The following is a 21,619-nucleotide window of genomic DNA, read 5'->3' as shown; positions in this document are numbered from 1 at the left end:
GGTGAAAATTATTATTTGTAAAAGTGCCATTCTAACAAAACTGATCTCGAGGTCCACACCATGATGACAATCTTGTTGTGGTGGAATACCTCAAGGTTTGCAACCGTAAAGTTTTTTAAAAATTGGTCATTTATATCCTACTTGTTTTTGGAGTTCTCATCCTACTTGTCATCATATAACATTTTCCCATACCTAAAAGAATATTAGAAATAATGAAGAAACAAGAACTCCAAAAGAAGTGATTATTAACATTGTCATATCCGATTTATCAAATTTATCTATTACACATTTCATGGGTTCAAAGCCTTCAAATTATTAGATTATTAGATGCATTTACCCTCTACCTTTCGTCCATTGAAACTGAAAACTAAAGATGAAATTTATTATACATAAAATCAAGGGGGCATTCAAGCATTTAGTGTATAAATTAATTTGATTTTATTATTTATATATTACTTTCACTAGTATTAAAATAAAAAAATTAAACTAGAAAACTATTGTATACAACCACTGATATATCCATTCATGATACCAAGTCTTCCTACATGAAACCAAAACAAAAATCCAATTTACGTTAACCATAACTTCTTAACTCGTCTTTGCATTCGCATGCTACCATAAAGTACAAAAACATCTTCGTCAACACTTTAGAAACAAATTAAATATGTAGAGAAATAATTGAGAATAGAATATGTGAAAATATAAGTACAAGAAGTTTTTGATAGATATACACATAAAAATAAATAAATATTTAAATAGATAATTGATTATTTTATTTTATTTTGCAAATCAAAGTCTTGATTGAAAAATTTAGAGAAAAGGAAACATTCCATAGAAAACTACGTACATTGCAACTTTTGCATATTTTCATTGCAATGCTTGACAAGGACTTTAGTTGTGGCATAGCTCTGATTGTTGATATACAAAGTGCAACCTTTATATTTTATTCATTTCAAGAATGTCTGAAACCAATAAACTGATGCTTTTGGATATCGATTTAAGTTATTCTTATAATCTATGTAATGAAGACCAAACCGAACAGTATAGCCATTTACCCACTCAAAGTTGTCTAACAAAGACCATGCAAAGTAACCTTGTATGTTTGATCCATCCCTGCAATTCAACCATCACAATATTCTAGTATATAAAAGCTAAAAAGCAAAAAACAAAAACATTTTTTTTAACAAAAAATACCTTATTGCTTGTTGAACAAATGATAAATGTTTGGAGTGATAATCGATTCTCCAAGTATCATTAAGAGCTTGTGCCAATGACAATGTATCATCATTTTTTTCATCAATACCTATAAAAATATACTCAATTTTTTTAATTGAAAGGATAAACTTTGATATTATACAAAGTAAATCTACTTCTATAACAAAAATATATTAATAAAAAATACAAGCAACAACAAATTTATTATTGCACCATGTATAGGGATAGCCAAAATTTTAATGACTGTCCAGTGAAAATAGTTAAATTCACTATAAAATGTTTTACCATTCTCTGTGATGAAAATGAGTGGATTGTCATATCTGTATTTAATATACTTCAACAGGTCCCTTATACCACGTGGATACACGTGAAGCCAACTCGATCCTTCCTGTGGTCCGATGAGCATACCATTTCTCTCAGCTGATCACATTTCGATAGCAAATCATGTCAGAGGTTAAGTTCAATTTTTATAAAGTATTGCTAGATCACGTCAATTCATGCCCTTTGGAAGAAGAAATCAAAGATGTGTACCTGTTTGATTAGTTTGAGAGTCCAATGTGAAGCTTGTGTTAAGGGGATTCGGAGCTGTTATAACATCAGCAGCATAGAGAGCTGTGTAATAATTTAAGCCCAGAAAATCAAATGAACCTTTCACAATGGCAGATTGATGGACAGTAAATTTGGGTAGCCGCTCGCCAACAAGCTGTCTCATGGTTGAGGGGTATCTCCCTTTTGTAATTGGATCCATATACCTGTAAATTTACCCAGCCAATCAAATTCATACGAACGGGTAACTAAAATGGGCATAAGTAGACAGTTTTCAGAAAATCGTTTACTTACCAACCAAACATAAAATCTATGGCCCTTTGGGCGGCTTTCTGGTCCGAATGTGATTTTGAATAGCGAAGAAACCAGTGGCTTACTAGTGTAATTCCGATCAATCCCTTCTGTGCCGCCTACACAAAAAAAATGGAAGATTGGCATTTTGACCGTTGTATGCAGAACAAGAAAATTTGGGGCTAAAAGGTGGCTAACCTGATACTTGGTCTTATAAACACGCACAGCAGCTGCATGAGAAAGAAGAAGATTATGCGTCACAATATATGGCTCTGTTGCAGAATTTCCTGTGCTCGAACTTCCATTGGAAGAGGAATGGCGGCCGGGTGGAGTTAGCCCAACGTCATATCCTCCATAAGCGTAGTTATAAGGTTCGTTTAATGTAATCCAGTGCTTCACTCGATCGCCAAACTCTTGAAAGCACAATTCACTGTAAGCTTCAAAATCTTGCCTGCATATATCAGATCACAGATCTCCTTATGCACGGAAAATGGGTAATCAATGAAACGAGTGGGTAATGCATCAAGGATTCAATGATTTGGAAGGGTTACATACACAATATTCTCGCTGAGAAAACCTCCATACTTGTCCTCCAGAGCTTGCGGAAGGTCCCAATGGAAGAGAGTCACAAAAGGCTTGATATCTACAGACAGGAGTTGGTTACCACCTTAACAGTATTGCAGTGATTTCCACATCGATATTAGTAAAAGAGAAACACTTTACCATGTTTTAGGAGTTCGTTAATAAGGTTATTGTAGTACGCCACTCCAATTTTGTTTATTCCACCTTTGATCGACCCATCTTTCTCGCAAGAAAACTCAATTTAGGAGACCAAGAAATAGAATACCTAAACGCTAGCTATATTTCTCTAGAAAAAGAAAACATATGGCTCACATGGTAGTATCCGTGACCAAGAAATAGAAAACCTATATGCATCCATGCCCATGTCCTTCATCAGTTTCACATCCTCCTGTAAATTACACTATCCCTCTTTAATATAGTTCAACACAAAATGCATTCAGATGGCAAGAAATGGTAAAGGTACATTCATAGATCTGAGAAATATATGATTCGAATCAAATGTTATAAGCACGACACCTTATAGCGATGATATTGGTCCACAGCAACATCCCCATTGCTCCCATCAGCGATTGTCCCTGCACATAGTTTCATTTACAATAAGCTTTCGGACATAGATTGCAAGAGAGCAAATAAATAGATAGAAATGGATAAAAAGATAATTGTATGTATAGAAGAGCAAAAGTTAACCTGGGATATGGGAGAAAGTATCCCAGATGCTTGGGCTTCTTCCTCCTTCCCTAGCAGCGCCTTCATACTGATATGAAGCAGAGGCTGCACCGAATATGAACCCATGTGGAAACCCACTCCTATTCAGTACTTTTATTTCTTCCTGAGCTCCTACAAGAAACACCCACCACATGCACACTACTGCACAGGCTCTCCATCCCACAAGGCTATTCATTGTAGTAAAATGCTGGAGTTTTTATCCAATACAAAGCAATACAGTTAAGCCAGGAGAATGCATAGATAGCCTCTATTTAAACAAGAAAAACGAGACCACTCTATGAGAAGTTTAATTTGACCGTCAAGAGTTAGAATTATGCATTAAAACGATGTCCCTCTTCTAGAATTTGAATCTGACCGTTGGTTTCATACTGATCAGCAGTATGCTTTATTTCATGATGATTTAAGTATAAACAATGCTGTATATGGATTTTAGGCAATTTTTTCTGTGATATTAATTTGAATGAGCGGAAAATTCCTAACACATCGTCTATAATTGATTTCAAACGTGGAACTTGAACTGGTCCTTGTCACGTGGATTGTGCGAGCCTCGGAATTTGAATAAACATACTCAGAAGCGTTAGATTCAGACAAAGAAGGGATGCACAAAAAACGTGAATTCGGAGAGAAATAAGGAAGCACGAGTGAAACCATTATGAACTTTTGTATTATCACATTCTCAAATTCAACCTTATCGTTTTGTCGTAAGCGTCTATAAATTTTATGACAACATCAAGTATTGTTTTGTTTTTCCCTTTAAAAATTTGGGTTAAATACTTTTATTTAGAATTATGAGTTGATCAGGTTAGAGATAAGGATTCTAATTTTCAATAGGAAGATAAAGCAATAATATTTAATAGGGGTTTTAATTTTAGTGACCAGAATCACAATGACATTACTGACTATAATAGGGGTTTGATTATCTAAACGAGAGTGTGAAAACCATCAGCAATCATTTTGTTAGACTAGGGAATTTAGTTATCTTTGAATTGTAAGGAGTAAGAGTGAAAATAACTATGTGATATGAATGATTTCAGTGAAAATATATATTTTTCAAATGTTTCAAGGAATATATTTGAAACAATTAGTTAGTTCAAAATAGTCTTATTATATGTAAAAAAATAAAATAAATTGAAAATTGGATTTTGAATTAAGATGGCTTAAGCTAAAAATAAAATCATTGCTAATTAATTTACAACACATTAAAAAAGAGTTTGAGTAAGTCAACAATAATTTTAAATGCTACAAATTTAAAGATAACTTTCATTGTTGTAGCACAAAATACTAAAACAAGTCTCATTAATGAAAAATGAGTTTGATATGAACTTGTTGGCCTTTTTTCTTATCATATTGTACTTAATATATTGTCTTTGAGTTTTTCTTGTGATATATATTTTCATTATGTTTCAAAGCATGCAATTATTATTGAGTTGTTTAAATTTGAGTTTAATGTCTAACTTTTCTTTCGTATTAGTTACAATGTCAAGTAATTAATGTTTTAGTTTATATATATCTAGAAGTTTTATGTACTCTCAAACTTTTAGCTTCTTCAAGTTTTTTTCTAAAATATAACTTAATTTATTTTTTTGTTATCACAATTGAAAAACTAGTTAATTTAAAATCAACCCATCATATGCATAAAATATGTGGTGGCAAGTTAGTTTAAAATAATGTTATTGTATATTAGAAATCAAACTACTCATAAACCAATGAAAAGTTTAAAATCATCAATCAATTAAAATTCTTAAGTCTATGAAGGAATGAGAAAAAAATAATCTAAAACAAGCTATGATTTTCCCTATAAGATAGAAGTAGAAATGTATCTAGTCAATCTTTCTTATGAGGCCCTTTACCTCAACTATCAAATTTTTTATTTCTCATGAATAGGGTTTAGTGGATGAGACAAAACCACTTTCAAAGTAATGGATTGTATTGGAGTAGGAAGAAATTTTCTAGATAATACATGGATTATTATAGACCACGATATATTATGTAAAAATTATTAATGCTAATACTTTTATAATTTTAATTTTTCGATTAAAATATGTATTTTCTAAGTTTTGATTAGTAGTTTGTAGCGTAATTGATATTAAGATTTTATTTTTGTTTATTAAATATTGATTATTCAATTCAATAAAATTAGTACAATTAAATGATTTACATAAAAAGCCTAATAAAATAGTCAACCATCTTTTTGAGGTGTAATTCAGAATCAAAGTAAGGGTATCATGCAAAAGGATGGCATTCATATATACAATCAATGTGGCAAAAATGTTGAGGTTTCTTAGTAGAGCCAACCCAACCACATAGTTGCATTGATGATAAGTTTTATGGGTCACCAATAGTTTTCGATTAGCTTTGTTCACTATATTCACAATAATATTTCCCTTATATCTTGAATTTTCATATACAAATACATTTTTATTGATGGGATATTTAGCATACATCTCAACTACAATGAAATGCCAAATATCTCAACTCTCTTAAAATTTAAAAAAATCATGAAATTAGAAAAAGACTACCGGGCAAGGCAATGATAATAAATTCTTATCATACAACTCCATTCATTATTTTTTTTGATTCAATAATGAACCAACAATTATGCTCTCATTTAAATATTGCAATAAGGGTTTATCGAAAAGAGATTTAAATTTAAGTAACTCCTTAACCCTAAAAATTTATGTTTCATAATTTAGAATTTTGAAAATACATAGATAGAAACAATATATTATTATATGATATTCAAGCATGTATCTTGACTATTTTCTAATCTATACTAAACATTCATAAAAAAGATAAATAGGTAGGAAAGGTATAGGGTTTGAGAAATCCTTGATTTGAACATCTTATGTAAATTTCATGAAGTATGAGTAGATAGATCTAAGTTAACTAACTCTTATTTAATTAGAAACTTATAATACACGAAAATAAATTCAATCTTGAAATAAATTTTAAAAGTCATAGTAAAAATCTTCATCAATTGCTAAATTTTTAGTAAACATTAATTTAAACTTTTTCATAATATTAATAAGAAAGGAGTACTCACACTAATAAGGCAAGGCAACATGGAATCAAAAAATTACTACCAATATGAGAACAAGATTGATCAAATACTCATTGTATCGATGCATGTATAATACAATATTTATTGATATATCCAGAAACCATGACATAAACATTGTATTAAATCTTTATTTAGATGTTTAAATAATATCAATAATTTCTAATTACTTATATTGAGAAAAGAGAAATTGAAGTAATTGAACAAGAGTAGAAATAATAGCAAACAAAACAATCGTTGTCAAGCTGCAAGGTGGAAGAGTTAGCCATAGCTAAAGTTGAAGATATTGTAAAAAGTATTGAAGGTGTGTAGATTTGTTCTAGATTTGTAAAATAAATGGTCAAATAAATGTTGAGAACATCACATAGAAGGAAGACTCGAAAAAAATGCATTATGTTTTCGTATGAAAGAAATAGAGCCTACTTAAACTAGGATCCCTAAGCACTAGTAATGTGACTCTATGGGAGGTGCTAAGAAAATACAAGTGTCTCACACCTAAAATAACAATGGATTGATAACTGGTAAATTTTATGGACATATGATGAAGGAGAATTTGAATTTGCAGTAGATGAGAAAATGCAGCAATGGTGGAAATGGTAGTGGGATTGCAGAGAACGTCTCAAGGGATGAGGATGCGGACGACAAAGCTTATGCAGGCAAAAGTGAGACCTAGGATGGTGGGACTCTATGAGTTCCAAGGTATTGCAATGATGCTTTTTCTGGCAAGCTTGATGTTTTGCATGGCTCTAAGGGACCAAAGGAATCTGCTAGTCAACTGGACTCTTCTTCAGCCCCTCATTGTAATAGGAAATGGTCTGCCATTTTTAGTATGCATCCAAAAGGTAAGTCGGTCTCTCCCTTTTTGCACAGTGCAGACCTTGTTTCTTGTACATTCTCTATTTCAATTTCGGACTATATTATGGATAAAACTATGGCCAATATGGTTTGTATTATGGTTGGCAAATTTATGGAACCTCAACTTGATATTGGAACTGTTGAAGCACGGTTTGCTCGAAAATGGAAAGGCAAAGGCCAGATTGAAGTGGTTGCGATGGAAAATGGTTTCTTTTCCTTTTCTTTCAATTATGATGAAGATTTAAAATTATTGTTGGCTGGAGGACCTTGGGTGATGGGTAAGTCCTCTTTGGTATTGAAAAACTAGAAACCTAGCTTTAATCCCAATGATTGGGAGTGTTATGAGGCACCCATTTGGGTTAGTCTTCCTGGCCTCCCCTTGGAATATTGGGATGAGGAAATTTTTTGAGGGTTGGCTGCTTTTTTCAAAGAGTTGTTATCCTTGGATCTGATGATGGTGACTAAACGGAGATTACTTTATGCTCAGATCTGTGTGAATATAAAATAGTTAGTGGATCTTCCCTAGTAATTCACTTTCAATTTGAAGTTGGATAATTGGGTGTAGAAAGTCGAATATGAATGTATTCCCTTTTCCTTGTATCATTGTAAGAAGGTGGGACATTGGGCTAGGGATTGTCCTGTGGAAATACCTATAAAAAAAATTTGGAGGAAGAAAACTACTGATTCAGCCCCTGTTGTGGAGATTCATGTTAATCTGGTGCAGAATGGTCTATCATCTCAAGTGGTGTAGAAGCTTGACACTCTGAAGTAGAGTCGCTAGCAATTGTAAGTGGTTCCCAATGTTGATAATTAGGCCTTAGCTACTTCTCAGAGTGTTCCTGATGCTGAGCAGAGTTATCCATTGAATCATAATAGTATTCGTCATCAGGGGTTGTTAGAAAAGTCTCTTCCTTCATCGGAGGAAATGAGGGAGGTGTTGGTCATGGGTATCTCTATTTCTCCTATATTGAGAGAGCAGAGTCTCAATATGATTATGGATGTGGGTAACTCTTTAAATATTTTAAATCCTTAGATTAAGGTTGTGTAGTTGGGGACCTCTTCCTTAGAGGAATTGGAAACTAATCCTCCAATGATTCAATTTCTAGATATTGATCTTGAGGATTCAAATCATTTTGTTTAAGTAAAATCCTTGAATCATCGACATAGTTTTCTCTCCCCTTTAGGAACTACGTCAGCTTTGGGTTTTGTTAGGGTTAAGACTAGGAATAAACAAAGAGCTGATTGTGGTTTAGAAACAAGAGGAGTGGCAAGACCCCCAAATAATTTTAATACAGATAAGCAAAGAAAGCCTGAGATTATTGATGACTCTGAGAGAACCCTATAAGGTATGAGGATTGGCTCCCCTTGTTCTACTAAATTAAGATAATTTCTTGGAACATAAGGGGGCTAAACCAGCCCCATAAGCATGATCTCCTATCTAATTTGGTGAGGGATCATAGACTTGAGATTTGCTTGTTTAGGAGACTAAAATATTGTGTAACAAACTTTAAAAAATGAAGTGGATAGTCTTTAAAGATTGTGGTGTCCATTATTGTGATGCAGACGGGGCGTCAAGAGGTATTGCTACTTTCTATAATCCCAAGGTGATTCAAGGTTCAGTTGTTGTTGCCACTCCTAAACATATTGCTACTAGAGTCACTAATCTTTTGGATGGGTCTTCTTTGATTATTTCCAATATTTATGCTCCTAATAGTAAGAATGCTAGAAAGCTTCTTTGGGTTTCTATGATTAATTCTAGACAGTTGTTTCTTAATGAGAAGTGGATCCTGATGGGGGATTTTAATACCGCTATATCTAATATGGAGAAGATGGGTGGGGCTCCGATTTCATAAAAAATTAAACAAGATGTATTAGATCTGATTAATTCTCTAGGTTTTCTTAATCTGGACCTTGTAGGATCTATGTTTACCTAGTCCAAATGACGTAGTGGCTCGGAGCTTATCCAAGTCAGATTGGATAGAGGTCTCCTTTCTCCTAATTGGCTGATGTATTTCTCCTATAATTTATCATCTTTATCGAAGAGTGGTTCTAACTGATTCCCAATTTTCCTTTATATCTCCTCCCTGAGTAGGAGAAAGGCTTTCCCTTTCATATTTCAAAAAATGTGAGCCCATAACTTTGAGCTACATGATAAAATTGTAAAACAGTGGGATATCAACATCCAAAGAATGGCTATGTACCGAGTGGCCAAAAAAATTGCCAATGTTATGTTGACCATTTGGAGGAATTGATTATGTGTTGCATTGATGTTTTGTCATTGATGTTAACACTAGTTGTTTTGGCTTCTTTACTAGTATCCTTCTGGTCCTAGTAGGATGTTTGGTTTCTGGTTGGATTAGATCATGGTGATCCGGTATATTTTGGCTTATGGAGTTGGCTTAGATCTGCTATTCATACTACTTTGATTCATGTTTAGTCAACTAGTTTTGATTTGGTGATCGTATGTTATCATGTATGCTGTTAAGATTGGTTTGTTGATCCGGTGAGGGTTTCGTCGGTAACGCATTATTGAAGATCTTTGATGTTATGCATAAGTGGTGTTAGTATGGTTTCTAGTAGAGATTCAAGATGCTAATGGTGATCGTGCTTGAGACTTGGTTCATTGGGATAATTTCTTTAGCGTGTGTGGACCTAAATTGGGTCTTGGTTTATCTAGGTTATGGACTGGCTTAATGTAATGGTTTGTTTGGACTTATCGATGTGTTTCCGGGATGTCTTATGGGTTGGATATTATTTGTTTGGTCTTAGGCTGACATGCTTTGTAATTATATAATTATTTTATTATCTATTGGCCGACCTTATTGTTTGTGGTGAAGGGTGTGTATGTATATGATGTAAGATCTTATTGTAGATGATATGCATGGGATATGGATGTATAGGAGCGAATAATGTAATAATCATTCATGCAAAGGATTTGGTCGATCATTGGAGATCAATTTGGGTTTATGTAAGAGGATTAATTCCTCTAGTATTGGGCTTAACTGGAACTATACTTAGGCATAGGAGATGATATCATTGTAGTTTATTCTTCCTTTCGGATTGCAGTCTGGATTTTTATGTAGTCAGTGAGACTCCTTTTTGTAATGAGCAGTGTGCTCTATGTTGTTGGACTTCTTGCAAGTGCAGGCCCCTCATTTGTAATCACATAGTTAGTGTAGAAGTAATATTTGACTGTGGGTAGGCTTCCCATCGTGGTTTTTCCCTTTAACAGGTTTTCCACGTACAAATCTTGGTATCATGTGGATGGTATTTATTCTCTAATTGTTGTTTATGATTAATTGGTAAATTTGCTATTTTGGTAATTGGTTTATGCATTCCGGTATTGATCTTTTGGGTTCCTGTATTAGAGTTTTCATTTCTTAAGGTTCTAGTAATCTAGTGACAACTAATTCACCCCCCGCCCCTTCTCAATTGTCTTTTGGTTCTTTGAATTGTCTAACAATTGGTATCAGAGCTCTGGTCCTCTCTGCAGAAGAATAACTACTTGAGGAAGATCCTATGGTGACTAATAGTTCAAGTTCATCTAGTTCATCTGCTGCTATCTTTCGGAGAGAAATTCCTAGGCTTGATGGAACAAATTACAGAGTATGGAAGATTTGGATGGAGACTCATCTGAGATGTCTCGATAAGGAAATTTGGGAAATCACAAAGAATGGTATAACTCTTTTTAATACAGCATCTGGCAATCCTCCTCTGGGAAACTTGGATAAGGAGCTTGAGAATGTTTGTAGAGCTAGAGAAACCCTCTTGTGTGCACTTTCTTATCAGCAAATAATGGAATTAACTGACAAATCAATAACAAAGGCTATATGGGACAAGTTGGAGACTCTTAATGAAGGTGGCCCTACTGTTAAGATTGCTAAACTTGATGGTTACTGGGTGAGATATAAAAAGTTGAAGATGGAAGAAGATGAAAGGACTACTACATTCATGGAAAGGCTAAGTGAAATTGTTATAGGCATTCAATGATGTGGTGGATATCTGAGTGAAGATGAAATAGTTTCTAAAGTTCTGTGAGCTTTGCCACTGGCTTATAAAATGAAGGCTACTGCAATTAATGAATTGAGAACAACGGCTAATACTTCTGTCAATAGAGGTACCTAGGTTGGGAAATTATTTGCTTTTGAGCATGAAAAATTTGGACCTTTTAGAGTTGTGAAGTCTGAACCTGCTTTTCATGCATTTTCATCATCAACCGGCAAGGAAGATTGGAAAGATTTGTATGCAAAGGAATTGGATGATATGAAAAAGTATGTATGATCAAAGGAAAAGGAACTATATCATTAGATTGTAAGCACAATATTGATAATATTTATTATGTTGAAGGTTTAAGGCATAATCTTTTGAGTGTAGGATAGTTGGTGGATAAGGGATTTCAATTATAATTCAAGGATAGAAAATGCAAAATCATTAATAGATCTGGATTGAAGATTGCAACTGGTACTTAGAAAAAAGGTAATATATTTCATTTGAATTCCAGTGAGAAGACATGTTTGATTGCACAAATTGATGAGAGTTGGCTATGGCAAAAAAGGTTATGTCATGTGAATTTTGATTGCATGGTAAAGATCAGTTCAACTAAGGCAGTTAGAGATATACCTAATATTGTGAAGCCCTATATTCTAGTACATAAAGAATGTCAAATGGGAAAATATGTCAGAAGCTCTTTTAAGAGTGTACAAGACAAATCTAATGATCTTCTTGATCATATTCATACAGATTTGTGTGGCCCTTCTAGAATTAAAAGTTTTCAAGGTGATAGACATTTTATGCTAATCATTGATAATTATTCTAGAATGATGTGGGTTACTTTTCTAAGGGAGAAGTCTGAGCCTTTTGAAAAGTTTAAAATCTTTAAGGCTAAAGTTGAAACTGAGACATGCTTGAAGATTAAGTGTTTAAGGTCAGATCATGGTGGAGAATTCACATCTAGTGAGTTTAATAACATTTGTGAGCGGCATGGCATAAGGAGACAATTTTCTGCTCCTCGGACACCTCAACTAAATGGAGTTGTGGAAGTAAAGAACATAACTATCTTGGATGCTGCTTGAACAATGATGAGGGAAGCTTATCTTCCTCATATCTACTGGAGAGAAGAAGAGCACAACAGTCTATACATTCAATAGAGTACATGTCAAAGGAGAAACCGGTAAGACACCTTATGAATTATGGTTTGGCAATACACCTACAATTAAGTATTTCAAAATGTTTGGTAGTAAATGTTATATGAGTAGAGATGATAAAATTAGAAAATTTGATCCTAGATGTGATGAAGGAATATTTCTTGGTTATTCTAATGAAAGAAAAGCATATAGATGTTATAAAAAGAGATTGCAGAGAATTGTGGAGAGCGCTAATGTTAAGGTGGATGAGATGAATAAAAGTCAAATCGGAGTTCACGAGCAAGAACCAGCAATGGAAATGATCATTACTGAACCTGTAACACCTTTACCGGAACAAAATGTTGAACCAGTTACTGTGGTAGTCTCAAAAAATTCAACAGTAACTGAAGAAGAGGAAAGAGGAACCGAGAATCAGAAGACTCCTAGGTATGTAACGTTGAATCATTCAGAAGATCAGATCATTCGGGATAAGAACAATGGAGTGATGACAAGAAGGAGATTAACAACTAATGAGCTATGTTCAATTTATCAAGTTGAACCGGTATTAGTAATTGAGGCATGTAAAGATGAATGTTGGATGAAATCTATGGAAGAAGAGTTAGATCAAATAGAGAAGAATAACACATGAATTTTAGTTCCCCAACCTAAAAATAAGAGTTATTGGAACTAAATGGGTTTTTTAGGAATAAATAAAATGAAGATGGACAAGTTGAAAGGAATAAAGCTAGATTTGTTTGTAAAGGATATTCTCAAAAGGAAGGAATTGATTATGGTGAGACTTTTGCACTTGTAGCTAGGATTGATGTTGAATGCTACTTCTTTTCTTAAGGAAGCATCACCGACCGTTCTCATCTCATAGGCTATTAGTGAGGCAAATAGTTCATCCATTAAAAAGATCTCCAGATCCTTGGCTTCTTCTATGGCATACACCTTTGTATCATACTTAGGTGTAAGACACATAAGTACCTTCTTTACAAGGATCTCATCTGCAATTTCTTCACCAAGCCCTTTGGTGGTATTCATAGTTTCATCAAATTTGTGAAGATAATCTGCAACATTTTAATCATCCTTCATCTTGATACCTTCAAGTGGCCCCTTAGTGCTTGTAGCTTGGTCTCTTTGACTTTTGCATCTCCTTCAAATAATCTCTGCAATTTATCCCAAGTTTGCTTGGCTGATGCATAATGCATGACTTTGACATATTCATTATCAGACAGTCCACTCAAGATAGCATGTTTGACTTTTGCATTGTTCTCATACTCCTTCTTGGCATTTGGATCAATGAGAAGAACATTAGGGACAAAATACCCATCCTTAAAAGACATCCACACATCAAAACCAAGGGAGGAAATATAGGTCTCCATTCTTCTGCTCCAAAAGGCATAGTTAGATCCATCAAGCATGGGGGCTTTTGAGGAAGAAGACTCATTTCTTACCATTGTGTTCAAGTTCAAAAACTAGCCAAGGTTTATAAACAACTAGGAACCTATGCTCTTATACCAATTGTTGAACACAGAGAACCACTGAGAAAGGGGTGAATCAATGGTTCCTAAACTCTTTTACTTTTAAAATAACTTAAGAGTACCAGTTATTATCTTAAGCACCAAACAATCAAACCAGTAAAGCAAAAAAGGAAACCAAAGAGAAAAATCACATAAATGCAACCCACAACACCAGATATATGAGGAAAACCCAATATGGGAAAAACCTAACTGAGAAATGTTGTTGGAGACTATTGCTCCAATCGAGCCTCACAAGTAAAACATTGGATTACAAAGATTTAAGGCAACTTTCCAAAGAGCACCAAGCCCTTTTGTTTCAGGGGACCAACCCAAGGAGCACCAACCCTTGCACCAAGCTCCAACTTGGTGATGTATATATTGAAAAATAATTTAGACATAGTTAAGGCTTCTTGTTGCAAATGAATTTTGCTACTCTTGATCAAATGGCTTACTGCCAGTTGACAGTCTTTTCTTCTCCACTAGATCTCACACTACCAGTTGTGAGATCACTCTCTCTAATTCTTGGCCTCTCTTCTCTCTCTCTCTCTCTCTCTCTCTCTCTCTCTCTCTCTCTCTCTCTCTCACATAGTCTCACAACTTACTGTGTCACACTTGGATGTTGTCTTGCTCTAACACACCTCACCAGTTTGCTTAATTGTTGCACCTTCTACAGTTATACTGGTACTCAATCACTGCCAGTAAAACCCTCTCACCAGTCTACTTTCTCACTCACTCTGTAGATTTCTTAGAATAAATTCTAAGGCAAAATGATCCTGCTCTGCACTTAAGCTCTCTTTTCTCTTTTTCTTCTCTACAAGCATCCATCTTTTCTATTTTGAGCTTGTATATTTATAATCATAGATTCCCGCCAAGAATGCATTCAAACACTGCCATGTTAGGTTTTCCTTTTCCAACTCAATCCAAATCCCCATTTATTCAATCCGCTTTTCAAGATGTGATCTTTATGACAACGATCAATCTCCAGCCAAACTTTGCATTCCAATGTGCGTTTTCTAAATCTGGAGGTCTACACCATCCTTTTCTACTTTTCTCTGTCACTTGCCATTAATGGCTTTGCTGTTTCCTTCACCTATGAGGTACAAAAATCAAATGTTCTTTCAAGATCAGTGTGATTTCTTTTCCAGCTAGCCTTCCTCGAAACGCAATCTTCTGGCATCGTCTGTGACTTGCAGGTTCCTCATTACAGCCAACCTGCATGCAGATTTTTACATCGATGCACACTCCACTGATGTGTGCAATACCTCCACCTAGCATCCAATTGTCATGCTTGTCGACATCCTCCTTTGCTTGGATTCGTATATCAGTTTGACATACTCTATCGAACCAGGTTGACTATCGATTTAGCTTATCTCACCGGTATGACCATCAACCATTCTTTTGATTCTGTTCACCAGTCGTCCATTAGTTGATGTGCCTTCTTTTCGGTTTATGCCTTACCGATAAGCCTTCTTTACCTGTAGCTAACCTGAGTCATTTGTACCGGTAGCCTTCCTTCTTTCTACTCACTCTCACTTGTATCACCATCATATATGTCACAACTTCTAACTTACCGGTGACCTTGCCAAACCGGTTGACATCAATGACAACTTAGTGCCAAATTGCCAACATATAGTTATCCTTAGATTGTATTTTATGAAGTTGAATATTTTTTACACTTAAAAATATTGGGAAGCCCTCTTGAAGCCCCCAAATATGAATTTTCAATATACCTCCATTTTTACAAGCGTTGAACAATTGAGAGCTTTCTCAATCTAAAAATCCAGTCTATTGCAACATTACTAAATCTACCCGACAAGAATCCACGCGAGCCTTTTGAAGGCATGTTTTGTTAGGGGTATTTAAGACCCTACCATTCCAACTTATAATTTTTATGGATAACGTGGAGAACAACATACTCTCCACAGTCCCATTTTATTGTATAATGTAGTCTAATTACCTCCTTTAATTTCTACCTTTAATTTTTTGCTCCTAGAAAATTCATCTCATTTACTCTTTGGCTACCTTGACATAGATGTCTGTTTATGGGGGGATAAAGGTTTTTGGTGTATATCTAGCCGAGTAGAGTCTAAACCTAAATCCTAAAGATAAATTTCAAGTTGAAGAGACTCGGATTCTCTAACCAATGGAGATGAACTCATCACCTTATCAATTTTTACAAAAAATTCAACACATTCCTCCCTCCATAAATCTGATGTAGAAATTCCTCTTCCTATACTGATTGATCATTACCCATGAGGTAATCCTCTTTAAAAATTTGTTAATCCTCTTCTCCCAAAAATTCATGTTCAATCTGCTTTATTTTTTGAATACACACTTTTATAACCATTTCATCAATAATAGAATCAGGATCCGAAACAAAAAAGTAGCTTTTTTAAAGTTTGAAAAGAATTAACATAATGCTTGTCTAGAATCTTCCTCATAGCTAAGAATTGTTTTCTCAAAACTCTCCAACATGTGTGTATTCAAGGGAGATTGTAGAATATAACATGGAAGAGTCATTAATTTCTCCCTCTGAAAACTAGCTCCCTTAAAGCATTCCATTACATGATTTTTTTTATCAATAGAAGTAATTGGAAAGGATGTTGAGAACACTAACAAGGGTAAGAAAACCCCTAAAAAAACATGTGATATTTGGATAGAAACATCAATTCAAAAAGAAGACCTCTTTTTGCCATAGCTCACTTCTAACACCTTATTACTTGGCACATCATATGTTTGTAGACGAGATGGAGACCAAGAAACCAAATCCACTATTGTAGAATGAGACAATATATTTCTTTGAAGTGGACCTTGAGTATATCTCTCCTACTAGAGGTTATTTTCAGAGAAGAGGAAGCTCTCTTGGGTCCTTGCAAAAGAGCATACTTTTGTATTGGAAACTAGATCTTCATGATCCCTGATATCAACATTTCCCATCGTTAAGAAATCAGAAGTGAAATAACACAATTGATTATGATGGGAGACTACCATAGATGGATCTTCAATAACAATGTTTTGTAGGCAGGATACAAATTGAGATTGAATTAAAATATTGGTTGGAAAAGATTTAGTCAGATCTAGTAAGACAAAAACCCTAACATGAAGACTAGTATGTTGAAATAGTTTAAAATCATGCTTCAGAAAATACCCATTTGATTAGCAAGGGTTTGCACAATATGAAGATCTTGATATTCCAAAGGAAGAGTGGGTAACATGACTGAGAAAGGAACAAACTTCATAGACACCCTGGTAGGATCAAAATTTGGCATCCATCCTTGTGTGAACAAGAAAATGAATCTAAGAACCATGACATAGATCTATGAACTAGATCTCTATCTTTCTTATCAAAAAATATTGCAATTAAAATCTCCTCACCACCATCGAGGAAAAAAAGTTCAAGGATATTAGACCAAGAACTTCGAACCCATAAGGATAATTTAGAAATTTCAAGGTTATAGCTATAAAACTAACTAGTCAAGGCCCTATTTTGGAGTTCAAATATCTGGGTTTCAAGGAGACCTTATCAAAAGGTTACTTTTAAAACAACCTCATCATTAGACCTACCCACATTAGCAAGGACTACTGTCTCCTAGATGACCAAATTGTTTTTCGCTTTTTGTGAACCCATTTTGTCAAAATCTCCTTGTGATTCCGCTAGGCTCTCCTTTTCCTCCCACAAAACATTTTAGCTTACCATTAATAGTTACGTCATTTGTATATCCATCCAATCTTTGATCATGCCAACCATTTATAGGCTGTAGATTTGGACTGAGAGGGACTCATCATAGAGGGATATTATTAGGAGATGAAATAGAGGGTGAAACATAGACAAGGAGAGAGTTACGGTAAGAAATGAAATCCCTAAGCTGGAAGGGTGAAAATTATTATTTGTAAAAGTGCCATTCTAACAAAACTGATCTCGAGGTCCACACCATGATGACAATCTTGTTGTGGTGGAATACCTCAAGGTTTGCAACCGTAAAGTTTTTTAAAAATTGGTCATTTATATCCTACTTGTTTTTGGAGTTCTCATCCTACTTGTCATCATATAACATTTTCCCATACCTAAAAGAATATTAGAAATAATGAAGAAACAAGAACTCCAAAAGAAGTGATTATTAACATTGTCATATCCGATTTATCAAATTTATCTATTACACATTTCATGGGTTCAAAGCCTTCAAATTATTAGATTATTAGATGCATTTACCCTCTACCTTTCGTCCATTGAAACTGAAAACTAAAGATGAAATTTATTATACATAAAATCAAGGGGGCATTCAAGCATTTAGTGTATAAATTAATTTGATTTTATTATTTATATATTACTTTCACTAGTATTAAAATAAAAAAATTAAACTAGAAAACTATTGTATACAACCACTGATATATCCATTCATGATACCAAGTCTTCCTACATGAAACCAAAACAAAAATCCAATTTACGTTAACCATAACTTCTTAACTCGTCTTTGCATTCGCATGCTACCATAAAGTACAAAAACATCTTCGTCAACACTTTAGAAACAAATTAAATATGTAGAGAAATAATTGAGAATAGAATATGTGAAAATATAAGTACAAGAAGTTTTTGATAGATATACACATAAAAATAAATAAATATTTAAATAGATAATTGATTATTTTATTTTATTTTGCAAATCAAAGTCTTGATTGAAAAATTTAGAGAAAAGGAAACATTCCATAGAAAACTACGTACATTGCAACTTTTGCATATTTTCATTGCAATGCTTGACAAGGACTTTAGTTGTGGCATAGCTCTGATTGTTGATATACAAAGTGCAACCTTTATATTTTATTCATTTCAAGAATGTCTGAAACCAATAAACTGATGCTTTTGGATATCAATTTAAGTTATTCTTATAATCTATGTAATGAAGACCAAACCGAACAGTATAGCCATTTACCCACTCAAAGTTGTCTAACAAAGACCATGCAAAGTAACCTTGTATGTTTGATCCATCCCTGCAATTCAACCATCACAATATTCTAGTATATAAAAGCTAAAAAGCAAAAAACAAAAACATTTTTTTTAACAAAAAATACCTTATTGCTTGTTGAACAAATGATAAATGTTTGGAGTGATAATCGATTCTCCAAGTATCATTAAGAGCTTGTGCCAATGACAATGTATCATCATTTTTTTCATCAATACCTATAAAAATATACTCAATTTTTTTAATTGAAAGGATAAACTTTGATATTATACAAAGTAAATCTACTTCTATAACAAAAATATATTAATAAAAAATACAAGCAACAACAAATTTATTATTGCACCATGTATAGGGATAGCCAAAATTTTAATGACTGTCCAGTGAAAATAGTTAAATTCACTATAAAATGTTTTACCATTCTCTGTGATGAAAATGAGTGGATTGTCATATCTGTATTTAATATACTTCAACAGGTCCCTTATACCACGTGGATACACGTGAAGCCAACTCGATCCTGCCTGTGGTCCGATGAGCATACCATTTCTCTCAGCTGATCACATTTCGATAGCAAATCATGTCAGAGGTTAAGTTCAATTTTTATAAAGTATTGCTAGATCACGTCAATTCATGCCCTTTGGAAGAAGAAATCAAAGATGTGTACCTGTTTGATTAGTTTGAGAGTCCAATGTGAAGCTTGTGTTAAGGGGATTCGGAGCTGTTATAACATCAGCAGCATAGAGAGCTGTGTAATAATTTAAGCCCAGAAAATCAAATGAACCTTTCACAATGGCAGATTGATGGACAGTAAATTTGGGTAGCCGCTCGCCAACAAGCTGTCTCATGGTTGAGGGGTATCTCCCTTTTGTAATTGGATCCATATACCTGTAAATTTACCCAGCCAATCAAATTCATACGAACGGGTAACTAAAATGGGCATAAGTAGACAGTTTTCAGAAAATCGTTTACTTACCAACCAAACATAAAATCTATGGCCCTTTGGGCGGCTTTCTGGTCCGAATGTGATTTTGAATAGCGAAGAAACCAGTGGCTTACTAGTGTAATTCCGATCAATCCCTTCTGTGCCGCCTACACAAAAAAAATGGAAGATTGGCATTTTGACCGTTGTATGCAGAACAAGAAAATTTGGGGCTAAAAGGTGGCTAACCTGATACTTGGTCTTATAAACACGCACAGCAGCTGCATGAGAAAGAAGAAGATTATGCGTCACAATATATGGCTCTGTTGCAGAATTTCCTGTGCTCGAACTTCCATTGGAAGAGGAATGGCGGCCGGGTGGAGTTAGCCCAACGTCATATCCTCCATAAGCGTAGTTATAAGGTTCGTTTAATGTAATCCAGTGCTTCACTCGATCGCCAAACTCTTGAAAGCACAATTCACTGTAAGCTTCAAAATCTTGCCTGCATATATCAGATCACAGATCTCCTTATGCACGGAAAATGGGTAATCAATGAAACGAGTGGGTAATGCATCAAGGATTCAATGATTTGGAAGGGTTACATACACAATATTCTCGCTGAGAAAACCTCCATACTTGTCCTCCAGAGCTTGCGGAAGGTCCCAATGGAAGAGAGTCACAAAAGGCTTGATATCTACAGACAGGAGTTGGTTACCACCTTAACAGTATTGCAGTGATTTCCACATCGATATTAGTAAAAGAGAAACACTTTACCATGTTTTAGGAGTTCGTTAATAAGGTTATTGTAGTACGCCACTCCAATTTTGTTTATTCCACCTTTGATCGACCCATCTTTCTCGCAAGAAAACTCAATTTAGGAGACCAAGAAATAGAATACCTAAACGCTAGCTATATTTCTCTAGAAAAAGAAAACATATGGCTCACATGGTAGTATCCGTGACCAAGAAATAGAAAACCTATATGCATCCATGCCCATGTCCTTCATCAGTTTCACATCCTCCTGTAAATTACACTATCCCTCTTTAATATAGTTCAACACAAAATGCATTCAGATGGCAAGAAATGGTAAAGGTACATTCATAGATCTGAGAAATATATGATTCGAATCAAATGTTATAAGCACGACACCTTATAGCGATGATATTGGTCCACAGCAACATCCCCATTGCTCCCATCAGCGATTGTCCCTGCACATAGTTTCATTTACAATAAGCTTTCGGACATAGATTGCAAGAGAGCAAATAAATAGATAGAAATGGATAAAAAGATAATTGTATGTATAGAAGAGCAAAAGTTAACCTGGGATATGGGAGAAAGTATCCCAGATGCTTGGGCTTCTTCCTCCTTCCCTAGCAGCGCCTTCATACTGATATGAAGCAGAGGCTGCACCGAATATGAACCCATGTGGAAACCCACTCCTATTCAGTACTTTTATTTCTTCCTGAGCTCCTACAAGAAACACCCACCACATGCACACTACTGCACAGGCTCTCCATCCCACAAGGCTATTCATTGTAGTAAAATGCTGGAGTTTTTATCCAATACAAAGCAATACAGTTAAGCCAGGAGAATGCATAGATAGCCTCTATTTAAACAAGAAAAACGAGACCACTCTATGAGAAGTTTAATTTGACCGTCAAGAGTTAGAATTATGCATTAAAACGATGTCCCTCTTCTAGAATTTGAATCTGACCGTTGGTTTCATACTGATCAGCAGTATGCTTTATTTCATGATGATTTAAGTATAAACAATGCTGTATATGGATTTTAGGCAATTTTTTCTGTGATATTAATTTGAATGAGCG

At 34.5% G+C, this 21,619-nt stretch overlaps 2 protein-coding genes across 2 annotated transcripts; both read right to left on the bottom strand.

The window, feature by feature from the left end:
* Window positions 1–893: 893 nt before the first annotated feature.
* On the bottom strand, window positions 894–3,545 carry LOC131859419 (beta-glucosidase 12-like). Its single transcript, XM_059213135.1, has 11 exons — window positions 3,322–3,545; window positions 3,151–3,209; window positions 2,947–3,022; window positions 2,776–2,853; window positions 2,608–2,695; window positions 2,251–2,503; window positions 2,056–2,171; window positions 1,747–1,967; window positions 1,501–1,635; window positions 1,195–1,303; window positions 894–1,113 (listed from the first exon to the last, which is right to left on the bottom strand). The coding sequence occupies exons 1-11, from the start codon at window positions 3,533–3,535 to the stop codon at window positions 948–950; spliced, it is 1,515 nt and encodes a 504-aa protein (XP_059069118.1). The 5' UTR covers window positions 3,536–3,545; the 3' UTR covers window positions 894–947.
* Window positions 3,546–18,784: 15,239 nt separating this feature from the next.
* On the bottom strand, window positions 18,785–21,337 carry LOC131859435 (beta-glucosidase 12-like). The gene is made up of 11 exons (XM_059213177.1): window positions 21,114–21,337; window positions 20,943–21,001; window positions 20,739–20,826; window positions 20,568–20,645; window positions 20,400–20,487; window positions 20,043–20,295; window positions 19,848–19,963; window positions 19,539–19,759; window positions 19,293–19,427; window positions 18,987–19,095; window positions 18,785–18,905 (listed from the first exon to the last, which is right to left on the bottom strand). The coding sequence occupies exons 1-11, from the start codon at window positions 21,325–21,327 to the stop codon at window positions 18,785–18,787; spliced, it is 1,482 nt and encodes a 493-aa protein (XP_059069160.1). The 5' UTR covers window positions 21,328–21,337.
* Window positions 21,338–21,619: the final 282 nt, after the last annotated feature.

Source organism: Cryptomeria japonica, chromosome 10, assembly GCF_030272615.1.
Source record: "Cryptomeria japonica chromosome 10, Sugi_1.0, whole genome shotgun sequence".
NCBI lineage: Eukaryota > Viridiplantae > Streptophyta > Pinopsida > Cupressales > Cupressaceae > Cryptomeria > Cryptomeria japonica.
The sequence above is the reverse complement of the archived record's forward strand: the minus strand, read 5'-3'. Positions and strand labels throughout refer to the sequence as shown.